The 18,918-nt window shown below is 45.7% G+C and overlaps 1 protein-coding gene across 1 annotated transcript; it reads left to right on the forward strand.

The window, feature by feature from the left end:
• The first annotated feature begins 52 nt into the window (after nucleotides 1-52).
• Nucleotides 53-17,785, forward strand: LOC126547376 (SUZ RNA-binding domain-containing-like). The gene is made up of 4 exons (XM_050195356.3): nucleotides 53-891; nucleotides 1,213-1,265; nucleotides 1,783-2,079; nucleotides 13,286-17,785. Exons 1-4 carry the CDS (start codon nucleotides 832-834, stop codon nucleotides 13,398-13,400), a joined length of 525 nt encoding a protein of 174 aa, XP_050051313.1. The 5' UTR covers nucleotides 53-831; the 3' UTR covers nucleotides 13,401-17,785.
• The last annotated feature ends 1,133 nt before the right edge of the window (nucleotides 17,786-18,918 follow it).

Raw genomic sequence — 18,918 nt, forward strand, 5'->3', positions numbered from 1 at the left:
GCGTGCACCACGTACAATTGCTTTGAACTATTAACAAAGTGATGTCGCTCCCCCAGAAATGTCTGCTTTGCCAAATCTTGCTACTACCTGCTCTGGTAAGTGTATTAGCATAGTGGTTGCCCCCAGTGCAGCTTCAACATCCCGCAGCAGCAGCTGCTTTTCTGTACACCTTATCGGAGGAATGGAGGACCATCCCAGAGGAATGGCTGCAGCAGGGTTTGTAAAATCTAGTGTACAGCTGTGCAGAGTAAGAAGTTATTGCAGGATCAGTATGTGGAAGTATGGTGAAAAGCGCTGCAGCATTGGAGACAACCGGACAGAGTGGTTGGAAAAAGTGCCGATGCCTCCATCCCTTCTGTTGCATCCCTCGTTTTAGTGGCCGGTTTTTTTTTTTTTTTTTCCCACCATGGGGTACAGAACCGTTTGAACTAATGTCGCAGGTCGTACAGCTAACGAAAAGTTCATTCTGCAAACTTCTCGGACATTTTCCGAGGTGATCCCGTGCGCGCTTCGGCCATGTGTAGTGGGTAGTGCGGGTTAACGAAGCGAAAGTGTATCTTTGTAGCCCTGTTTTATTATTAGGCAATCCCTGGCGCCCCGCCGATCCAAATATGGCAACCAAAGTGAAGCCACATGGAATTAGCGGGCCGTTTTCCTGTTGCCCACAACGGCTAGCTGGATTGATCTGCTAGCCAAACTGGTGCAAGCGACTGGCTGCTGCTATTTTTACCGACGACCGACCCCAACGCGAACGAAACTACTTGTGCGGGGGTTGCCGCAAAAGGGCCACAGACGTCGCGTCGGTCGCTTTATTTTTATTTGTTCGCGGTTATGGCAGACGACATTTCGGAGGATATTTGCGACGACTGGGAGGATATGGTGGAAAATGGCGTAAGTCCCCTCGCTGGTCGCTGTGTGCCTAGCGTACGCGGCCCCGTTAACGTTAATAGCAAGTGCAGCGCACGTCGTTCTGCGTGCCTTCGAAGCGAACGAGCTTTTCGTGCATGAAGGCAATAGGCCTAACGTTAGGCTTACGCTTCTCCACTGAGCCGAGCTTTCCCTGTTTTGATTCATTTGAGCTCGGACCCCTTTTTTTTTCTCCTCGCAGGAGAGAAACAAATTTCCTTTTGGATCTGCCTGCGCGTTTGGTGCCCGCGTTTGTGCCTTGTGTGTGTTTTCGGATCACTAACGTGCGCTGTCATGTCCAATCAGGTGCTGGAGAAGAAGTTGGAAAGGTTAAAGGTGAAAACAAACTCCGCAAACAGGTCAGTTTACTTGACGTTTCTTCCCATCGCGCTAGCACTCGTTCCAGCTAACGTTCTTGCACCCTTTTGTATTAATCGATTGCCCGAGATTTTATTTTTGAAAGCAACAGCTTGCAAACGCGCCTAGTTTACGTGTACAGAGTTTATTTGGTGCTGACAATCAACCAGCCTACCAAATTCTCTTCCGTGGAGCCTGGCCCGCAGGGCAGTTTAGGCAGTGTAGTGTATTTTACTAATGTATTTGGACGGCTCTTTTTCTTTTTTCATCGCGATAAGGCTATCTCAGCTGCGATTTTGTTTCGTCTGAATCCACAATCGTCGGTGAGATAGTCGCACTGCTTCGAACTCGCAGCGTTCTCTTTATGTCCGCGAGCACGATCAGTTTGGCCTCCTTGAAACGCCTTCCGATGCTCCGTCAGTGTATGCTCGGTTCGGCAGACAGCCCTACCTAGCAGCGTCGCGTGACGATCTCATTTCATTGCACATCTTTTTTTTTTTTTTTCTTCTCTCGCTTCAGTAACAACGCGAATCCTCCAGCGAGCGGCGTCGGCGGGGCTGGTGTCGGCGAAGTGGCAGTGATGCCGCGTGTTCTGCTGGAAGACAGTGTTCGGACGCAGTACACGCCGGCCGTGAAGATTCTGAAACGGCCCCCAGACGCGATCCGGTCCGGTGGGAGCGTCAACGGCACCGGTTCTGAGAAGTCGCCCAACCGGCAGCCTGTCAAGAGCCTACAACAGCGCGAAGCCGAGTACGCCGAGGCGAGGCTGCGGATACTGGGTTCAGCTCGCAGCGAAGATGACGGCCAGAAAGAAAAGTGAGGAATGCGTTGAGTGCTTTGACGTTGTGGAGTCTGTGCCGTTGCTTCGCCGATCCGAGCAAGCTCATCCGTGTGACTGCTGTTCGTGGCTGTTTGTCACTGGCAGCTTTGCAATGCAGGCCGTCGGAATTTCCTTTACTAACTGTAGCAAGGGTTGTTGAGCGCACAGACATATTCGTGCGATAAACGCGACTCTTTGGGTACACCGTATGGCCGTGCTCTACGGCATGTAAAATGGTCCAGATAAATTCAGCATGTGTGGTTAGTTCGTGTGCTTGTCGGAGTTGGAAAAGTGCGCTGTTATAGCTGCTCACAGCAACATGAAACACTGTCCAAGTGCTCATTGCAAGCTCACAGATGACATGCTGGAAATCGCCATGCATGACAATGGATGGTCTTTGAATTGGCAGACACAAGGCACGTGACAACCCAAAGGCCTTCATTCTCTTAATCAGTGCAGACAGCCTGCGCAGAATTTCACTTGGCCATTTCTAAAACTTCTTAGTCATATGACATGACTCCACTTTAGCGGAACACATTGCTTGGTATCAGCTCATGCTTGACAGTCTTTCATCAGTTAGTACTACTCTTCTGATTCGCCTCCTGGCAGGGAAGTCATTCCTACTGGATCATGTTTGACTTGGTGGTTCCTGCCACATGCATGTATGTCATCCCTGCACCACCTAGTGTTCCGTACCTGAAGACATGTTCTTGGTGCGTGAATCAGTCCCTGCTTTTCAATGGTTGTAGCATTACATTGCTATTCACGAGGTTGAATGTTTGATTCCCAGCTGACGTGGACACATTCCTATGGGTCCCTCAGAGGCAACTTCATTGAAGTCCTGGTAAATGTTGCATAGAGTTCCTCAGAAGCAACTTCATTGACGTCTTGGTACATGTTGCATACAGAAGGCAACCTTGGGGCCCTTTTTGTGTGGCTTCAGGATGCTAATTATTGTTGCACTTCCTGGTATCAGCAGGCCTGCTCATGCTCTTCACCAATCAGTAAAAATTAAACCCATCAGTTAGGTTAGCAAATACCAGGTTTGTTGAAGGTAACGCAGCAACTGGTTGTAAATAATTGTCTGCAAGGCAAATATGGGGTCACAAGAAAATAATATTGCTTTTCTTTGTTTTGTTTTTTTTGGAGCTGCTTGTTCTCAGTTAATGATATTAGTCATATGCACAGGTGTTATTGTTTCATATGGCTTTTCACTAGAACGAAACTAAAGCATGCATGTCATCCTTGCATGAGGTGCATTCTGCACCTGAATACATTTTTGTGGTGCATAAATCGTGCTGTGCTCATCAAACATTGCATTTGTGCATTGCATTCTATTGCTGGCATTTTAACATGAAGGGCCAAATCTGCAATATATGGTAAACAGGAGAGCGCTGTCCAAATAAATTTTCCAGTCGCTTCCTGATCGTCAGACTTATATCACGCCCCTAGGCAACCTTAAGTTGACCCTAATTCACCAGTTCCCGTTTCTGTTCTTTGACTGATTGATAAGTCTTGGTTGGCTGTTCAACAGAATGTCTTCTAGAATTTGTTCAGCCATTAACTCTACCAGTGTGCCTAAATTACAGAATAGTTGTGGTGTGTATGTCATAATTAACTGGCCCCACAACAAGTGTAAGTGAATGTTTCTACAGTTTCTTTCTCAACTGCTAACCATTCAGTGGCAGTGCATTGTTTCTGATGACAGTCGGAAAGCGGTGCCAACTTTACAGGTGGTACAATAGTGCCTTCTGTTCAATGACAGTGCAATTACCAGTCCACATGCAGGAAACAATATTGAAAATTTTGATGGCGCTTCGTTGCCCATTAAGACATCTGCATCTGTTTTTGAGCACATTACAAGCATTGCACTGTACAGGCCCTGTTGTTCAAATAATTGTTTCAGTTGAACATAGATGGAAAACTGGGATAGTGGAGCTGTTAATGCAAAGCAATCTTTGCCTCATTCTTGGCAATTTGTGGTAGTTAGGTAGGTTGGTAGATTCCTGTCTCACCTCACTTTAGCAAAAAGGAAATAATGTGTGACCAATGGTGGAAGCGAACCTCTGCCGTCAAGCACAGCAGCCAGTTGCTTTAACCATTAGGTCATGATCACACACATGCTTGTTCCAAAGCAAGCCAGCTCTTTTAAGTGCTTGGAATGTGCGTCCCATGCCACTTCGATTTCTTTACTTGCGACAGCTTGTGGTCCGAGGTACTGTGTTAGACTACACTATCTCTAGGACTGGCCCACATTCCTCGGAACTTACCTTTTAGCACACTACTTAGGAAGTGTGTGACGTTGTACTGACTTTGTGACTGCCTAAGTTAATCATGCTTTAACATTTCTTCGCTGGAGTGCTCATGTCATCGTCGTCATACTTACTCCTCATGACATAGCTGTACAACTGCATAACACGTAGGCGCAGAGGACTTCACAGTCTATGTTTCTCTCATTTACAGTCATCCACTGCCTATGCAAAAAAGCAACAATTGCCGTGTAAGCTCTTGTTGAATGGCTGGCATAGAAATCATGCCCTTGCCACCATACGATCATCTTCAGCGTGCTCATTGGCATGCTGCTGTTGTCACAGGCATGTACGCTCACAATCCACACACACAACTACTCAATTTATACCAACACATTAGTCCACCTGGTATCACTTTGCAGCACCCCAAAGAAGGCTAGAAAGCCAGGTACCTGCAAAAGGCTTTGCATAATGTCAATTCCCACAGTGTGTGGGAGGAGGAGGAATAAACTTTATTAGTAGAAATGAGCCGACGGTAAAATCGTCCGAGGCGGGCGGCGTCCCTAGTCCAGGATGCCGTGGGCCTGAGCCGATAGCTTGGCCCTGCTCACCAGGCGATGCTGGTCTTCAGGGCTTGAGCTTGTCAGCTGGGCCTCCCACTGCTCGACGGTTGGTCCGGTGATGGGCGGTGTCGATGGGTTTTGTTCCACCCCTATCCACCCCCGCATACCCCTACCCATACCATGTGGTAGGGGTATTGGGCGTAGAGCAGAAGACGCATTTGTGAGTATAGCTCGTAGGATACATGGCGTGTAGCAGGGTGCCATGCGGGAATGTGCCGGTCTGTAGTTTTCGGAAGATCACCGCCTCTTCTCTTGTCAGCTTGGGATGCGGGGGTGGATAGTTCCTCCTACCCAGTCTGTAGTGGCTCAGGATATCGGCGTATCTTTTCGGGACGCTATCTTGTTGGTCTACCGGTGCTCGTGAACTTGGTGGGATAGCCCGGAGAATGTGATCTCGGGCAGCGGCATTTGCCGCTACATTACCCGCCAGGAACTCGTGTCCCGGGGCCCAGACAATGTACAGTTCTGGAAAATTGTCTCGTTTTTCGAGGATGCTCAGGGCTTGTTTGGAAATGCGGCCCTTTTGGTAATTTCTACATGCTGTTTGTGAGACGGTGATGATTGTGATTTGATCTTCCTCTCACTGGCCCGTAGTGGCCGCCAGGGCTATCGCCGTTTCTTCCGTGCAGTTGATGTCTGGAGTGCTTACCGAGGCCGCTGCTACCTCTTGTCCTTGGCCGTTGATCACGCTGATAGCGTGGGCCGCTCTGTTCTTGTACTTTGCCGCGTCGGTGTATCGGACTTCTCCTTGTTTTGGTCCTTCGTAGGCCTTACGTAGAACTTTCACTCTCGCTCGCCTCCTTTCTCTGTGGTATTCAGGGTGCATGTTTCTCAGGATGCTGGCCACCGTGATCTTCTCTCTCAGGGGTAGAGGAACCCGCTGTTTTGTGGACTCGTATTCGACTGGGTAGCCCAGTCTTATTAGCGTGTCCCTACCCGTGCTGGTGAGCTTGAGTCGCTCTATCTGGCTTGTCTTTTGGGCCTCTACTAGTTCCTTCCAAGTATTGTGGATGCCCAGGCTGAGTAGCTTCTCCGTTGACGTCGTCGGTGGAAGCCCCAGTGCCAGCTTGTAGGTCTTTCGTATTAGGGTGTTCAATTTGTCTCTCTCGCTGTTCTTGAGACCCAGGTACGGGGTGCCGTAAGTGACTCTGCTGATTATCAGGGCTTGTATTAATCTGATTGTGTCCTGCTCTTTCAGGCTGTGCTTTTTGTTTGTCACTCTTCACACCAAGTGCGCGACTTGGGTAATTGTCGCTTGCAGTTTTTTGATGGCGGCGAGACCGGCACCGTCCTTCTGGAAAGTGAGGCCCAGAATACAGAGTGTCGCAGCCAGTCATTCACCCGGAGTACGAAGGGGAACCCAATCTGGATTTAGACCAACCTTTCACCAAGTCGGAGAGTGTGGCAGCCTTAAGAAACCTCACAAGAAACATGATGCTCGGCAGGGATAAAATTAACAAGACCCTCCGTAACCTGGACGACGGGGCGATGGAGAGTTTACTAAAGTATATCAATGAAAGCTGGGAGACCGGCAGTATACCGGCTTCCTGGAAGCATGTGTACGTAACGATGATCCCGAAACCCGTCAAGCCCATCAACCTACAGAACCTGCGTCCGATCTCTCTCACGTCATGCGCGGGAAAACTCTTTCGAGTGTGTGGGATCTGCAGTTTTTTTGTAGAACTGCTTGTATTGTTCATCTAAATGCCCTGTTGCTCTGAAAGCAATTTCTGTTCATGCAGAGTACTAAAGGCACTAATTAGCAGTGATGGGTACTTAGTCTGCAAATGTTACTGGCTTCATAGAAAAATTTGCCAGTTAATCACAGTGACTAGCTGTGAGGAAAGGGACACTAAAGGCAAATATTAAGTCAAGCTAATGATAGACCAATGCTCGAGGAACTCTAAGGCGTCAATATTGTTACGGGGATGTTGGAAGTACAGACAGACTGTATCCTCCCATAACACTATTATCGTGAACGCAGCTTTCGTAATCGTGAAGTTGAGGAAAATGCAGGGCACGATTAGAGACCCCCCGGAATATTTGAGTACTTGCCCAAAGACGAAGGCACTTCTCATTTAAATTCTGTCACTAGTGCTCAACCACTCCTTATAATAACATATTTGTGTTGAATTATAGGATGAAAAAAAATTGTATTTGTCCAGTTCTACTTCATTTTTAGAAGAAAAAAAGAAAAGATATCCATTACCCTTGACAACGACGGCAGATTTCGTTTTCGCTGAACTCTGCGCCAACTTCGCCTTTGTGTTTTGGTAGTTTCATTATAACTTAGTGCTGCACTGGTTTTCCTGGCTTGCAAAACTCGCACAAACTGCAAGTAGGAGAGCATTCCACTTCCATGTGATGTCGCGGGATGCCCGAACCGTTCACGCCACTTGACCAACAGCAGCTGCAGCAGCAATTCCACCACTCTGTCGTGGCTCGGTTTCTCCATGGCCAGGAAACCCCGTACACTGTCTCTTGGGCACCGTTTTACTCACCAACGGCCGCAAAAGGCAGTAATGGCATATGCAACATCAGCACTTCCTGGTTGGGTGGCGGGAGACTTGGATTGCGATAGAGGTATTCGGCCCCTTCAGATACAGTTTTCGCATAAACTAAATCTTTTCTTGGCATGAAACGAGCGTTGTGACGTTTCTGGAATAATATTTAAACAGTCCAAGGCGAGTTAGTATTTATTTGCCTTTAATGTCTCTTTAAGGAATGACATTGCTGTTTTTTCTTTAGGTCTGTGCCATTTTGTTCACATGTTTATCTTGTGCAGCCACTTTCCTTTTCTCTGTTACACTTGCTAGGTCTTTTTTTTTTTTGTTTGTTTGTTAGGAGCATTCATACCTGTTGTGTCATTCATAGTTCACACTGACAACTTTTCCAGTTTTCTTGTGCCACTAAGTCTTGAGCTTAGTGCCATATAAACTGGTTGCATTTATTTGCAAAAACCTTGATGTCAAGTATCGACACAATTCGTATTGATAATGTGGTATTGAAGGAAATGGAACTCGGCCTCCTCCTGCATGGATTATTTGTTACATTGCTGGGGTACAGTGGCTGGTAGTTATAAGGATCTGTGTGAAGCCTTTAGCACCGTTGTCTTTGCATTTGTGTTTACAAAACAAGTGGCCATGGCCTGTGGGGTCTCAACGTACTCTCGGGACAAAGGAATAACAACACAATAGTGCAAACAATCACAAAGGCAGTTATTGCACCTTTCCTACACAAATCTAGTCAGTGTAATTATTACCGCTAGAACACGCTGATGGGTGTGCAGCACGTTAAAGAACCCCAGGTGGCCAAAATTGCCGGAGTCCTCCACGACGGCGTGCCTCATAATCAGAAAGTGGTTTTGGCACGTAAAACCCCATATTTAATTTTTTTTTTAATGGTTGTGCAATAAATTTAGAAAGGCTGACTCACCACGACCAGGTGGCGAGCAAAGATGTTTGCCCCCATGTTGAACACCAACACATAATCGTTTGTGTGAAAAGTGGCGCATTCGAATGATCGTGCTTGTCCATTCCGGTGTCCTGCTTCTAAGCCTTTTGCAGGATAGTCCCGTAAACCAACATTTATAGATACTTTTTCAGTTTTGCAACTCCTCCTCTAAAGTCGGGCTTGACTCTTGATCCTGAGAGCTGTGAAGGGGCTGTGGTCGAGCTTTGCTCGACCGCAGTGCTGCTTTCTTTGCAAGTGAGCAGTGTTGCTCTGCTGGCATGTGTAGGCTGGTTGCCGGTGTTTGCACTGCTTCTTGGGCTGGTAGCTGATTTTATTTTCTCACTGTGTGCCTTGTCATTGTCCTCATGCACGTGGCTGGCATTCGAGGCATTTTGCATCCAGTCCTAGTTCCGCACTCACGGAGACACAATTACCTGCGACGTGTGGGTCACTGAGTGTTGATATTGCGCGCACACTTTGGTTTTTAGGCTCACTTCTCTTTTGTCTCCCGAGATAAACCTTACTCCTGGTGCCATATTTTATGTCATGGTATGGAAGTTCACGACAACATGCCGATGTGTTTCATGTCTGTTTCCGCCAGCAGGTACAGGAAAGCTCCTACAAAGGGCACCTAATTGCCCCTGTCATGTCCACATTGTTACTGTGGGATTGGCAAAGAGCCATTTCCTGTGTGGAGAAAGGTTTGGGGGAAACCATGCAATGTATCTGATGTACAGTTTGAGCATGGTGACATAATCAAGTCGCGTGTTACATGTCGCATGCCATATACGGCGAGGTCGTCGAAAGTGAGCATGGTGCATGGGAATGCATAAAGCTCACAGTTCCTTGCTTGTTTCCAAGCGTTCGTCTGCTTTTGCTCCCACCAAAAACATCAAAGGTCGTCGAGTCAAAGAGAACTTGCGCATGAGCAAGTAGTACACTCACGTTGTAGCCTGTTCGAAAAATGACCGCAAGAGTCTGCCCGTCCTTCAGACGTCCACCTTCAGCTATGCTGCCTAGAATATTATATTTCAGCTTGAACAACAAGAGAAATTTGTCGCAAAGGTACGACTTGCATACAACCTGCAGACATGATAGCATCGAATTGTAGTTCAAATGTGCAAGAAAACATAATTCTGTTGCGCAGAAACTCAAACACAAACCCCTTTTCCAGCTGCCCTGTTTTGGGTGAACACGCCACAAAAAATACTGACCAACTAGAGGCTGGCAGCTTTGCTGTAAAAGTTTCCCGCCGAAGTGTTTAGCACCGAAACAGACTTTTTGTCATGAACTGCCAAAAACTCAGTGTTGCAAGTAGCACTCGGTTTTTCACATGATCTTGGTGCACAATCACAATGGTGGGAAATGTGGCCTCAGATTATTTGAAGACGGTTTTTGTGCCACCCAAGGCAAGTTGTGTGCATTGGCAGCAGGCTCTTAAAATTGAGCACAGAGACATAACCTCGATCTAATGGAGACACATGCACATTTGCGAAATTTCTGGAAGAGCCATATTTACCCGCAGCACAAAGTCGAGGAATTACGGCAGTAGCATTGCTGACACTTGCATTTCTCGAACTGAGTTTGTCGTTTTTCTTGATGTCGGCCATGTCCTGCAAAACATTGATTCCTGCAGGATTCATTGGACCAGAAACACGTGTGCATCGTGTTTTGAGCACATGTATGGCACCTCGAGGTGCCGGGTGCGCAATTGTGCGCACCAGGCTAGTTGCATCAAAAGTGAAAGTGCTGACAAAAATAACTACATTTCATGTGGCTGGATAGGTGCTTTCCAGGTACGCTAGACATGAAAAAGTTCATGTTCTTATATCTTGCACATTCCTAGTGAGAGCTGTTGCATGGAGTCCACGGTGTAAATTTGACAAAACTTGCTGAAGAATTGAAAATTCTGACTCCATTCTGCAGCCGTACGCAAAGGTGCAGTAAAAATGTAGTGAAACTAAATTCTCTATAGACAGTACTTTAAAAAGTCTTAGCCGGGTGATATGACTGAGCTGTTGAACCCTTATCATAGTCAATTGTTTCGTGCTTAAAAGTGCTACAGAAGAAACGGGAGGCAAATGCTTGTTTTCTACCTCGTACTTTCAATCTGTTTTTCTTTTTTGTGAACTCTATGTACAACGAGGGAGTAAAGGCCTTGTTATGATCGGTATGTTTTACTGCAGCAGAGTGCTGCTTGTGCTGTCTCTGTGTGACACGTAGTGTTAAAAGGCCCCTCACCAGGCCACATAGCAAATTCTGGTTAAATGTTGGAAGTTGTTATGTGCCCTTTAGAGAGCGTTTTACCACAAGAATTTTTCATATCGGTTCACTAATAGCCGTGGTACAAATGTTTCATTGCTGCAAACCCATCATTTCAGGAGGCAAGCACTTACTGCGAACATACACTCTCTCCACTTGCCCCGCCTAGCCTGTGTAAGCTAAATTCCTTCCCTGTGTTCTCCCGTAATGGAACAGGAGGATCGCGTGACACTTACATCACAGCAGGCTGCCTTCTTCCTTTTTTTTTTTTTTTCCTCGCATTTTTTGCTGCACGGTGCACTTCCACTGACGGTCTCACATGCGAGCTGTTGCGTTTGTCTCGTTTTGCGCAGCGCACGATTTTTCGCGCTGTGCACGAGAACATACGACTAGCGTTATAGGTAAGTCACTGCTACATAAATACTGAGGGAGCCACCAGCAGATCACAGCGTGACCGTTCTCTGTGTGTGCGACTGCAGAACGTGGGGACAAGCAGACAAAATGAAAATGAATCTCTCTTGCTATGGTATGAAGTAAGACAAGGACATGCAGACATTTGGTTTGTATTCTTTATTATTTCTCTAAACTTTAATTAATCTATGTAAGCAACAGTTCAAACAAATAACTGCTGTTGCCTTGAGTAATTCTCAATCACTATGAGAAGACCTCGCAACACTGCCATGTAAGTAGGCGCACTTGCATGATATACGTTGACTCTTTGGCTGGAAGTGCGTCACCCCTGAAAAGAAGGGCAAACAGTGTTTCGTTTAAAATTTAAGCTCTTTCCGCAGTGCATAGGAATGTAATACTTAGCAGACACAATCGTCGGTGTGCATTGCATGCACTGCGCTTGTCAGCTCAAAATGGCCACACCTGATGAGGGGCCCTTTAAAAGTGCCTTAGTGTGCGTTACTTTAGTTCACGTGACCCTGCATCTCGGGTTGTAACGCAAACATTTGTGTGCAATGAAGCCATGCAAAATGCCAAACACATCCATATGACTGTGGTAATGCTTGAAACTTTGATACTATAATCCTTTAGCCATACAATCAGTCCTCCCATTCCAATTTGTGTCGCCTGTGTGGATCATAATGTAACACTGCCATTCCAATTCTTTAAGCCTCGTTCTTGCTGGAACAGTTCTGTTGCTTCTTCCTTTTTTTTTTTCCACGGACAGTGATTTCTCTTTTTTTTTTTTGCAATAAAGACTTGCCCTTAAGGCATAATTCTTGATGCGTATATGTGTATTATATGTGTGCTGTGAGGCCTGTGTTGTGTATGAATTGAAGCAGTGTTTTGTGGAATCTGTTGTCATGTATCCAGCGGTCATAGCTGGTTGTCACACTGTAGCGGAGGCCGGCTTGCAGTAGGAGACGCGAGCGTTCCAATTTTAAACCAGTACATGTCCATATTAGGTGGTATGCATCTGCTTCCATCACAGGAACGGAGCAGTATGGACTCGTAGCACCCAGTGGTAAATGCGACCAGTTCCACCTTGAGATAACAGCCGGTGTAAGGGCCACCCCGGCCCGAAGCCTCCTAAGCACAACTTCCTCCGCCCTAGGAAGGTGAAGGGGGAGGGAGCAGACACACGGTGGGATAAGAGCGCGTGTGTCCTGCTGGAGAAAGTTTTTTACGGGCTCGGAGCGAGTTAAGGGGTTGAGGTGGGAGGGGAATAGGCGGAAGATCAGGATTAGGAGGGCAGTGTGCCTGCTGGTCAGCAGCAATGTTGTGAAGGTTCGCTGAATGGCCTTGAATCCAGTGTACCTTGATGCAAGTAGCTGTCTTACTATTAATAGTGTGTATTGTCTCGCAGATTTCCATCGCCTTATCAACCTTCTTGAGTTCCTGAATAGCCGCTAAAGAATCAGTGAAGATATCTAGTTGCTTGATGGTAGGCAGCTTAGATGTCGCATCTTGCACAGCGTCGTGGATGGCTTGAAGTTCCATTACTAGAGCGCTGGCTTTTGTAGATAAATAGCACTGGTGGCCGCTGCAATGATGTCCTCAGCAATGATGTCCTTCCACCGTCTGGGAGAATGGCAGCATCCATATAGACTTTGCAGGTGTTAACGCATGATGCATCGACGATATTGTGTTCGTCAATAATACCTGTTGTAGCACTGCGTCGTAACTTCGTTGGCTTATTAGTTGTGATGCTGGTGAATTCCCAGGGAGGCATTGGATAAGGCTGATTGTCAATCCGAGAGCCGCGGTGAAAATGAGCATGCAACGCAGCGACAGCCGGAATAAGTTGCTTTTTTATTTCACGTGCTTTTTCTCGTTGCAAAATTAGCTCTGCAATTGTGTTGAGCTGGGCATGTTCCTGTAAGTGAATACGTGGAATATTAACAGAAGGTTGATTTCACACAGTCTTGAGGTACTGTTTGTGTTCCTGTATTTTATCATTTTGCCCTTGTAATCTTATTTTGGTATTGTCTTTCTTGCTTTAACTTTAGTGCCCACAACTTTTATGATGAGACTACAATCTTTTATCAGCTTTCTATAAAACAAGAAACAGTGTGTTCCTATTTGCTGTACCACGATGTCACTGCTACAAGTACAAGTATTGGCTGGTAGCTAACTTTACTGCTGTGTATGTTTACCCGATGCAGGTCATCCGGCGTAAGTGTCTTGAACCACGTAGTGACCGACCAGCAGCAGGTTCCCATCCGTCAACCACGAGGCCCCGACCAGGGATCCAACGGCTTCCAACAGCCACGGAGGTAGCCCTGGCTTTGGACGCTGCCGTTAGATCCTCCAGCGTGTGACCCTCGCCTCCTCCTATCACCAGCTTGCTGACATTGGGTGCGCTTCACGCTTGCTGCTGCTTATGGACCTTATGTTCACAACGTGGGAACCCAGAAAATGAAGAGAAAAAAAAAGAGAGAATGACGCGGTCCCCCTTCTTTTACGTCTTTTGCTATCATTAATTTTTTTCTTTTTTTTTCGTGACATGCGTGCATCACAGATATCATCGTGTCCCCGAGTAGCTTGAGGTATTAAGCGAGTTCACTGGTGCAGCATGGCCAGCATTGTGACTCGGTAACGAGAGCAGGTGCAAGTTACTCGGTGCCGTCGCTGTATTAAGATGCTTCTGCATGCCACATTGGCAGTCAAACCTTCTTGACACTACTGGTGAGAGGCTTAACGGTGTAAAGATATTGGAGAAAATCGTTACTGCTATTGATAAAGGAATTTTTGAAGAATGGCGAACGTTTGATGTGTGAGGCAGCCCTCAGTTTTGCCACAGCTACCCAGTGGCACCGACGGATGCTGAATGTCTTCCAAGCAGCCTGCTGTGCTTGCAATCAATGGTTGCCATCCACCGACGCTGCCAGACTGTGCTGCTACACACCGCTGTTGTCCTGTAGCAGGGCTGGTGTGGGTCGGTGGGTGGTGGCTTGGCGCATGTAGCTTTCAGAAGAGAAGTGTGCCCTGGCTTGACGAAAGTGCTTCTCGCATGCATAACAATTTTTTTTTTCCTTTTTCGCCTCCTAGCACAAGGCATTTTTGAATGAGCAAATGCACAGTTATTGTATTTGTTTTTCTACCCTTCTCCAGGCCACCGCGGCAAACAGGCGAGTGTGGTGGCTGTGTCGACATCAGTGAATGTATAAAAGAATCACGAGCTTTGCAGCAAAAATTGATTGCGTCCTGGCCTTTAGTATTGTGTGTTTATGTGTTGGGTGTTGGTCTGGCTTGCTTCATTGCAATAGTCTGTCAGACTGCCAAACAGTATCACTCTCTGAATGCATGCTATAAGGGCCTTGTTTCTTTTGCTACCTCCCATATTTTTTCTTTATTTTTTGTCTTCTCATGTAGTGGTGTAGTCTGTTTCTGTAATGCCTCTCGGTGTTGTTCTTGGTTGGAGCATTTCATTTGGTTTGTGTATTGCTTTTTTTTCCTTCCCGTTTCATTTACTTGAGGGCTGTGAAGACGGAAGTGTTGCATCACACTGCGTGCCAGCAGCATCATATTTAAGTTATTTGTCGAGGATTTGTCTTAAATTAGAGCAACACATAGAAAGCGAGAAATGAAAGACAAGTTGTGGAAAATACAGAAGGAAGGTAGGGCTGCGTTGGGGTATGATTTTGTAGCGATGCCTATTTCCGATGCTGTTATCTTTCACGCTTTTCACGCTTTGTCAGTGGTCTGAGCGACACTCTGTCCGCATTATAATTGGGATTAGCCGGCCGTGAACAGTGCATGATGAACGTGGCATGGAATCAATTAGAAGACATCGTTGCAGAATTGCCGCTTTGCTGTCCTTTTGTCTCTTGTCTCTTGATTGTGCTGCTCTAATCGTGTGCATGCCAGCAGTGTGGCCTTCAGTATTGGTGCTTGCACTGTGAAAAAAATTTAGAAAACCTTCGCAGCTTACTTTTGCCGCGGAACAATACTTGACATCAATATTGTGTGCATGCACTTTGTGTAAAGCATTGCATCCTCTAATTTTCTGTCAGGAATGTTTGGCATGCCGAGACGGGTGTGATGATCTTGGCTGGAAACTAAACGAAATGTGGCAGGGAAACTCTGAGTAGAACACTTTGTATAGGCAATTACTCGCGAGAGTACGATGTTGTGTCGCTACAAATCTGGTCACTAAACGTGATGCAGACTTTCATCTGAGTGTGTGAGCCAGCATTATGATGCTGTAATGTGAACTGTGGACCGTGGAAACGGAAGCCTGCGCATTATTTTGCTTTAAATTGACATGTTTCGTTCCATAAGCACTGTGCAGGTTTTGCAGTGATAAAAGAAAATGCATGCAGGATTGGTGACGATTGCAGGGCAAAATTGAACCCCAAGTCACGTACAGTTTCAAGGGTATAGAGAGTTGAAGTACTGCCACAGAGAAAACGGCTAATGGCATTAAATGTCTAAATGTCTAGCATATTTAGCCGTTTAACGCCATTATTTTTGAAGTGAGTGGCTCATGCACATTTTATAGCTGCAAAGTGTGAAAAACATGTGGATACGAGGTAAAAAAAAGGACAGGACGAGCACTGACAAGACATTGTCGTTCTGTCCTGTCACCTCGTGTCCACGTTTTTTTCACGCTGTGCAGCTAATGTCATACAAATTTTCCTAAGCCTCAGTGCATCTCAACATGCGCGCAGTTAATGCTATTGAACGGCACATATGGCACCTGCAGTTTGTGCTGCAAGTTATTTTGCAATTGCGATTGTTGAAAGAAAACAAGATCTGTACACTGCTGAGGCACGAAAGTTGGGAACAAGAGTACACATCCAATGGCACACTGCTTTGTGTGAACTAAACACCTTTAATTGCATCGTGCTTTGTTGTAATTAAATTTACCCCTACGGCAAGGTGTAAACAGTGTATGAAGTTTAAGCACAAAGCACTTGATGCCAGGAATTTTGTGTGTAGGCCAGACAAAATTAGCGTCCACCTTGTGCAGCTGGTGCAACTGAGCAATGTTTGTGGGCTTGGCACCTGGTGAAAACGGAGACCTCATGTGAATTTGCTGGTTCCTTTAGTGGTTTGGGGTGCCACCTCTCTGTGAAGGCTTGCCAACGTGTTGCTTGATGTTTGTCATTACACAGATTTGGGTCGCCTCTCTAGGTATGTGTTGAAAGCCTTTTCACAGAATTAAAAGGTCGATGATGAATCGATTGCAGTATTTCCAAACCAGTGTGCAGATTAACCAGCTGTTTACACATTCGAAATGGTGTCAATATGAAGAGAATACAAACTGCAAGCAAAAAAAAAACAAGGGTTGATCAAGGAACACAGTCTGCTTGCAGCAGTTCAAACTGTTCATTGAAAACTCCGGTGTATTTAAACAAGTTTTGGTCTTCTGTATTTTTAAAGGTTAGCCATCTGGCCCAAACGATTCATTTAGACTATAATATAATGCAGCTGAAACTGCCTAATGAAAGGACATTTGTAGCCACGAATTGTCAGCGCACACCCAAGTTTGATGTTGACTTTGCTGTGTATATTGACAAGTGCCGCAGACATGTGGATTTCGCTGACATCCCTTATTGTCTTTGTCACCATTTGTCACCTATTGTCACCACACTAATGAGGGACATGTTTCTCTCTTTTCTGTTCTTTTTTGTGCATCTGTTCCTTACGAAAAATCGAGCTTGGTTTAAATCTTGCATGTAGTCGAATTTACATGGGGATTGGGGTACCTACAAATTGTACAACATAATACACAGAAGATATATATATATATATATACACATATATTATATACACATATGTATGTTTACATGTATATGTACATATATACAAAAATGAATCTTGTTTCAAGCTGCCTGCCCTTGCATTGCGTAAAATATGTGTATGTGTACATATTCATAGGTAAGTGTACATACTTCTAACAGTTTATTCTTTATGGTGGTGTGTGAAGAGAGGGCAGCGTGTGTGTTATTTGTTTGCATTTCTTGTGAGCATACCTGCAGAGCATAGTTCACCCTGTCTCCTTACCTATATTATTTTTCTTGCTAGCATGGTATTTCAGAATTGCTCTCACTCCCCCCCCCCCCCATATTTCTTTTTTCTTAGATGAAGAAAGAAAGGCTTCGTAGTAGGAAATTCTACTTACAAACTGCACTAACTAGTGTGTGATAGTTTGTTTTCAAGCTTTCTTTGATGCCTGCCACTTGTCCCAGCGCTTGGTTGCAGTGCGAGCATATCGCACGAGCCACAGCTGACGTAGAAGCCCCCAGCCACCATAAGAACTGTGTAGCCAAGCTTGGCATGGTCACAAAATTGGTGCATGCAGACGGGGACTTGTTACAATTGAAAAACATGTTCAGCATTCTGACTGCAGTGCCAGGCTGCTTTTGCGTGCCGTGGTATTGTTTAAACTGATTTAAAACAAAATATTTGCTTGGAGAACAATGTGCAAGGATCTGCTGCTCTGCGATTGCACTGCGCCGATAGCGTGTTCAGCTCTGCAGAGTTATTGCACTGTGATTAAGGGGGAGCGGGCACTGTAAGCGCTATAAAACTGTGCATCCCTACTACATATTGTGTTGTGTACAGTGAGGAGATCAAAGACATGTTTACGTGCAAGGTGTTTGTTGTAGAGGATGTGCACTTGTGTGACATTTGTATAAAGGCTTTCTTTTTGCTCACGTGTATGTTTTGACCTTCATTCAAGAAAAAATTTATTTGGTGGTTTCACATATTCTTGTGCAATTCCTCTATGGTCAATTCTAATAACCACATCAAACTTTCACATTGGTGAATATGGCTGTTGAATAATACCTAGAACATTGGTATTGCACTTTACCTCACCTGCAGTACTTCTCGGTGTTGCAAACTCGTGTTGAATCTTGTGTGAGAATTTAAAACTACTGACTGGCAGTGCCTTTGACTGGTTGCTCTCAAGCTTGTTGAAATCAAGTGCTGGGAACACATTCACTTGGTTCATTAAGAGCAACCTGCTCCAGCTTGTAGCGCTGACGCACTCTCCCTTTTGTGCGGTAAGTGCGAATGAGATCTGAGTTCCTGTCTCGCGAAGCTGCAGCAACTTCTTTTCTGCAGGAAGCTCTGTGGTTCTTTCGAGTGGCTGAATGTTCATCTTGGGCAGACTTGGTCTGGTGCAGATCACGTCTGGCTTTGCATTGTTACAATCGCAGTCAGAAAATGGCAAGAATCGGTTGAATGTACTATTACTTGGTTGCCTTAAGGCAGCAGTCATAGGTGTAAAGTTTTAATCTTCCCACAGGGGTGGGGGGGGATGTCCTAGCTAACTTTAGCCAGCGTTTAAAAATATGCAAATGCCACATAGCTGGACAAAGTAAAGGGAGTTTTGTTTGTCGTCGCTCGGAGATACTCAAACTATTTTGTTTCATTCCGCATAATTAGCTAATTAGTCTTAATTGATAAACTTCTCAAATATAATTAGGTGAAAAATGTCAATGAGAAAATTGTAGAGCGACACTAGTTGCCATGACCCCCCCCCCCCCTTTGTCGGCGCTCATGGCAGCCGTGACACAAATCTTTTAATGCGAAGCATTCATTGGCTTATCCCAGGCACTTTGCATCTCGCCCGATTTCGGGCCTCTTCAATAAAAAAATTCGCTGCTCCGCCCGAAAGGCGAAGCACAGATTGTGATAGCAAATTAGTATATAGCTGTGTGAAGTAAGGATAGTAGTTTTATCGGCCGTATGAACTTGTAAACATTCGCTTACTAAATAAACAATGGTAAAATATGTAAGCGTGACTCAGCGAGGACATAGAAACAAAGCAGTGTCCTTTTGT

This window comes from Dermacentor andersoni, chromosome 3 (assembly GCF_023375885.2).
Source record: "Dermacentor andersoni chromosome 3, qqDerAnde1_hic_scaffold, whole genome shotgun sequence".
Lineage (NCBI taxonomy): Eukaryota > Metazoa > Arthropoda > Arachnida > Ixodida > Ixodidae > Dermacentor > Dermacentor andersoni.